Source organism: Protobothrops mucrosquamatus, unplaced genomic scaffold (genome assembly GCF_001527695.2).
Source record: "Protobothrops mucrosquamatus isolate PMUCROS unplaced genomic scaffold, P.Mucros_1.0 scaffold6032, whole genome shotgun sequence".
Lineage (NCBI taxonomy): Eukaryota > Metazoa > Chordata > Lepidosauria > Squamata > Viperidae > Protobothrops > Protobothrops mucrosquamatus.
In genome coordinates, this window is record NW_015391871.1 from 12,018 (window position 1) to 17,385 (window position 5,368).

At 62.2% G+C, this 5,368-nt stretch overlaps 1 protein-coding gene across 1 annotated transcript in view; it reads right to left on the minus strand.

Annotated features, from left to right (window-relative positions):
* Nucleotides 1-4,313: 4,313 nt before the first annotated feature.
* The window catches only part of LOC107300054 (IQ and AAA domain-containing protein 1-like), a gene marked incomplete at its 5' end in the record, with an annotated part of 4,573 nt that continues 3,518 nt past the window's right edge, over nt 4,314-5,368 (minus strand). Inside the window, 2 exons of the mRNA XM_015829397.1 lie at nt 4,314-4,412; nt 5,094-5,332. Coding sequence (XP_015684883.1) covers nt 4,314-4,412; nt 5,094-5,332 — 338 coding nt within the window. The remainder of the gene's footprint in view (nt 4,413-5,093; nt 5,333-5,368) is intronic.

A 5,368-nucleotide genomic window follows, 5' to 3' on the forward strand; every position in this document is an offset into this window, starting at 1 on the left:
GGGAAGGCTTCTTAAGGAGGGGCCTCACCACCGCCTCCTTCAAGGCTACGGGGAAGACACCCTCCCGTAAAGAAGCGTTTATAATTCCCTGGAGCCAGGCTCGTGTACCCTCCCGGGCAGCCAGTACCAGCCAGGAGGGGCACGGATCCAGTAAACATGTGGTTGCATTCAGCCTCCCCAGAATCCTGTCCACGTCCTCGGGAGCCACAGAGTCAAACTCCTCCCATATAACAGTCTCAAGACCTGCTCCCGTCTCCTCCCCCGGGGCCACCCAGTCAGAGTCAAGGCCTTCTCGAATCCGAGCGACTTTGTCATACAGATATTGAGCAAAATCCTCGGCCCTCCCCTCCAGGGGATCCCCTCCCTCCCTCAACTGAAGGAGAGAGCGGGTCACCCTGAAGAGGGTGGCCGGGCGATTATCTGATGACGCAATGAGGGTGGAGTAGTAGACCTCGCCACCCTCATCGCCACTAGGTAGGATCTAACCTGCATCCTTACCTGTGCTCGATCGGATTCGGTTTGGCTCGCCCTCCAACTGCTCTCTAGGCGTCTTTTCCGGCGCTTCATCTCTCTTAGCTCCTCGGTAAACCAGGGAGCCAATTGAGATCTGCGCCGGGTCAGAGGCCGCAAAGGCACGACTCGGTCCAATGCTGCGGCAGCGGCCACATCCCAGGCCGCCGCCAGATTTTCAATAGAGAAGCCGCCTGGAATTAAGGAGAAACTTCCTGACAGGGAGGACAATCGACCAGCGGAACTGCTGGCCACCAGAAACCGTGGGCGCTCCATCCCTGGAGGTTTTTAAGAAGAGGCTGGACCGTCCCTTGTCTTGAGATGGTCTAGGTTCTCCTGCTTGAGCGGGGGGGGGGGGCTGGACTAGAAGACCTCCGAGGTCCCTTCCAGCTCTGCTCCGATTGAAAAGCTGCTGTGTAGATCCCATCTGGGCGGGAATTCCCCAGAAGAGGAAGGGATCCGTTGCTCCAGGCAAGCGGTCCCTCCTCCGCCAGGAATCTCTCTCCGGGCCTCCCTCCCTGGCGCCGGCTGAGAGAGGCCCGGGCCTTCCGGGGCCAGGTGGTCACAAAAGACACTCCCAACTGGCTGTTCTGTGCGGAGAGGGCGGGCGCTCCGGAAGGCGGCCGGCCCGGCAGCACCCGTGCCCTCTCCGAGCAGCTGCAGCGGCTTTGGGGGCTCCGAGGCATTTTTGTACATTGCCACGGGGAAAGCGGGCAGGTGTCGTCCCCCGCAGGTGGGTCGGTGGGTGGGTCTCTTTGCCCTCCAAGGACCGGGTGTCCCACGTGGGGCAAAGTGGTCCAGATCTTCCATTGTTACCTCTGCTTCCTGTCGCTCCGGGCCGGCTCTGCCTTCTAGGGATGCTGCCCCGCGAATGGGCCTCGGACGGCCATTCCCCCACCCGGGACTCGGAAGGCCTTCGGGCCCCGCTGACAACTGTCTGGCCTCTCTCGGCGTTTGTCGTTTGTCGTTTTTAATTTGCTTGTAATCGTTTCGTGTCCTTTTGGGATTGCAAGGACCCCCCCCCCGGGTGGCTGGAATTGCTGCGCTGGCTGCGGGATGCTCGATTCAGCGGCTGGGAGGGCAAAGGGCACCGTGGCAGCCCGGAAGACACAAAAGCTGGGGTTGATGGGTTGGGGAGTGCGCGAGGCAGCCTGTGCTGTGATTTGGCTGCTGTGGGTGGAAAGGGGGACTTTCCATTCTCTCTCCCCCGTCCCCCCTGGTGCCTTTTTTGTCTTCTGTGTGTGTGTGCTGTCAGGTTCATTTTACGATGCTCCCGGGTTCCTGATTATCGCAAACACAAAAAGGTTAAAATGTATTTATTGATGTAAGCGACTACAAAGCTGACGTCAGCGTCTCCGGCTTCTTTTGGGGAGAGTTGCGTGATTCCCACCATCACGGAGGCTACAGAAACTGGATAATGCCAACGCACACATCCGCACAGCCCCGAAGTCTAACACGCAGCCTTTGCCCCTTTTTTTTCCTTCGAGTGCTCCGACAACAGTTCCCGGCAAAAGGCTGCTTTGGGGGACTGGGGGGGCTTATTATTTTTCCTGGTGGCCCCCGGGCTCTCCGAAAAAGCTCCAGACAGGACCCCCACCACCAGGAAATGCGGCCGGCCAGTGGGATGAAATGCTGGCTGGCGTGGATTGAAAGTCCCCCCCCCTGCGGGGTTTCTACAGGATTGCTGCCACCCTCCAGACCCTTCCCCACAGATTGCTTTTGCCCCCCCAGCTCCCTCTAAGAGTGACCCACAGATGCCACCCCAGCCTCGTCTCCAAAGGCTGCCCCCCTCTGGCCCCCCTTGCTGCCGGAACCCCTTCCCGAGGGAACTCCTATTGGGGCTGCGGTTCCCGGAGGGTGCGGCTGATGACACCGCAAGGGTCAACTTGCTCCGCTCGGCTTGTGGGCTGCTAATACAGCTTGACTTCCTCTCTTTGGAAAAGAAAGGGATGATGGTTTACGGAGTGGAGCAACTGACTAGAGCCGCCCTGTGGTGGAAACGGGGGGGGGGCTAACCTCCCTCCCCTCATCCGTTGTCGTTTGTGTTACACCACTGAGGATCTGGCCGTCTCCAAATCCAATTAATTAAGTGAAATTAGACGGGGAAGTCTCTCCCGTTCTCCCCCTTCCCAACGGAGACCCGTGGGGAATGGTCCCCCCTCCCTCAACCCCCCCCCGGCTTTAAAGACACGGGAACACGCCAGGCCCGCCGAAAGAGGGAGATGCCCAAAGGGCACACGAGTCCGGTGCCCTTCGGGAGACTGGACAGCCAGTCGTCTGAAAGGGCTTCCTGCCTGAGCAGGGGGTTGGACTGGATGACCTCTAAGGTCCCTTCCAACTGTATTATTATCACCCTTTCCCCCCCCTTGTTTGGAGAGAGGAGATATTTTTTCAGCAGAGAAATTTACTAGCCAGCCCGTCGCTGCCTTTCTTCCAGCACTTCTGGGGTCTCCTCCGGGCCCAGCGATGCTCCCCAACATCAGAAGGGGAGCAGACGGGAGGGGAGAAGGGAGCAGCCGGCTGGGCGCTCTGCCCATGTGCCAGGGCAAAATCTGGGCAAGAAGGCTCCTTCCCGGGAGCGGGCACGGCCACCGGGAAGGCAGGACTCTGGGCCCCGGAGGTGGCATCACTCCAGGGCAGGGATCCCGTTTCTGCGGAGGGGGAATGGGGTCCAGTGAGGAGGAGCCGGCCGGAGGCAAATCCCTGGGCTAGCTGAGCCTCCTGCCTGGCACAAGGGGCAGAATCCAGAGCCCCGAGGCCAAGAACGGGCGCTTCTTTTGGGAAGGCTGCGTCCTGCCTTCCTTCGGTCCTTCCAGGTTCCCAATGGGGCTTCGTCCCAGGGGGAAACTGGCACCGTGCTGCCCAGCACCACCTTCCCACAGCTGGGCAGCTACGGAGGGCAACGCTGGGGTACGGGCTGGGCAGCTTTCCGAGGCCCCGGCCTCCACCCTCGGGGGGCCTGATGGGCAGGTGGAGAGAAAGGCTTCCGACGCCCCCAACGGGGAGGGGTGCTTGGATTCGGGGCCGGCTCTGAGCTAGAAGGGGCTCCGGTGAAGGGTCCCTAGCCCCGCCCCTTGGCACCACACGCCACCCCCCAAGTCTCACAAGGAAGAGCCAGCCTAGGCCGTCTCTGGTCCTGCCCACCTGTAGCCTGGTAGGGGTTTAGTGGATCCTGCGACTCTCCCGCCAGCCACACACCCCTGTGCAGGAGCTGGGGGGGGTCAGACTTCGCTCTGGTGGGCAGTGGGGAGGCTGGATTGAGTCCGTGGGCTCCCCGCAAGGGCCGCCCCCCCTCCCTGGTGCCCCCACCCCACCAAAACGGGCCCTCGGGATCTGCTCCGTCCCGTCTGCCTGGATGTGGGGAGGGAGGTGACCCCGATCGGTGGAGCCAAAGACCCCGTGCTCTGCCTTTAGTTAGCAGCCTGCCTCCCCCTCCCCATTTCCCAATAGACGGCCCTCCCCCACTTTCACCCAAATCCGGGCAGAGCTGGAGGGGGAACCCCAGGCCTGTTTGTGATCTGTGGAGAGCAATTATTTTCTTCCCAGGACCCCCCCTCCATCCCCTCTGTGTCCCCTCTGCTCGAGGGGGCCCTGAGTTTTTGGACACCCCCCCAAAGAGCCACCCTCACCCCCCCCAAAGCCAGCGCAGCGCCAGGGAGAAGGGCAGGGTTAGGGTTCCTTGTCCTGGGCACCAGGCCAGGGTCATTCTTAAGTGTTACACACAGGCAGACGCCCCTCTGTCCTCCACAGCACTGGCCCCCCACGCCCCCTCCCCCGTTTCCAGCTCCCCCCAAAAGGGGGCTTCACTTCTTCTGCTTCTTCTCCTTGCTCTCGGCCGCCGCCTCCGCCTCCTCCTCCGCCTCCAGCTTCCTCCGGCCCAGCGGAGTTTTCTCGTACCAGTCCTGTTCAAAGACACCGGGGAGGGGGGGACCTTCAGCTACGGGGAGGCTGGACGGGCCCTGAGGGGTGGGGTGGGGGGCTTCGTTTAGGGACCATTCAGAGTGACGACGGCGGCACCGAAAATGCAGCTCGTGGCCCTCTTTCACGGTTATGACCGTCGCAGGATCCCCCGCGGTCATGTGGTCAAAATTCAGACACTCAACACGACCGTGTCCTGGGGGGGCAGTCATGTGGTCCCCTTTTACGACCCCCTCCCCCATCAATGGGGAAGGCAGCTTCACTTAGCCGCCGGGTGTACTCGCTTATCAACTGCGGGGATCCCCTTAGCGACGGTGGAAAGGAAGGTCGTACAAAACACATTAACAAATGTCTCGCTTAGCCACGGAAGGTTGAACCGCGGTCGTAAGTCGAGGACCGCCCGTATACCACCCCGCAGGGCTTTTACAGCCCCCTCAACGCGGGGCGCAGAGTCAGCGTTACTTGCCCCCCAAACGAACAATCCGGGTCCTCGTTTTGGCGACCACGGAGGGACGGTGGAAGGCAGAGCCGAGCCTGAGCCGGTCAGGATCGAACTGCCGGCAGTGGAGGAAGGCAGAGTCGGCCTGCAGTGCCGCGCTCCAGCCACCGGGGGCTCCTCACAAGGGAGGCCGGGAGGGGAGGGGAAGGGAGGGGAGGGGCGATACCTGCAGCAGCTCCTGCTCCTCCGGGTAGACGGGGTCGGCCCTGGCCAGCATGTGCAGGAGCTCCCCGGCCCAGAGGGGCTTCTTGGGCAGCTGCAGCCTCCGCCGCTCGGTCAGCACCAGCTTCACCGCCTGCGCCAGGCTGCCCTGGCTGTAGCCGTCCGACACCTTGGCCAGGGCGCTCAGGTCCAGGCTGCTGGTCACCACCCCGCCCTGCCTCTGGATCAGCCACTGCCACGTCACTGCGGGGGGGGAGGGGGAGAGGGGAGGAAGGCAGG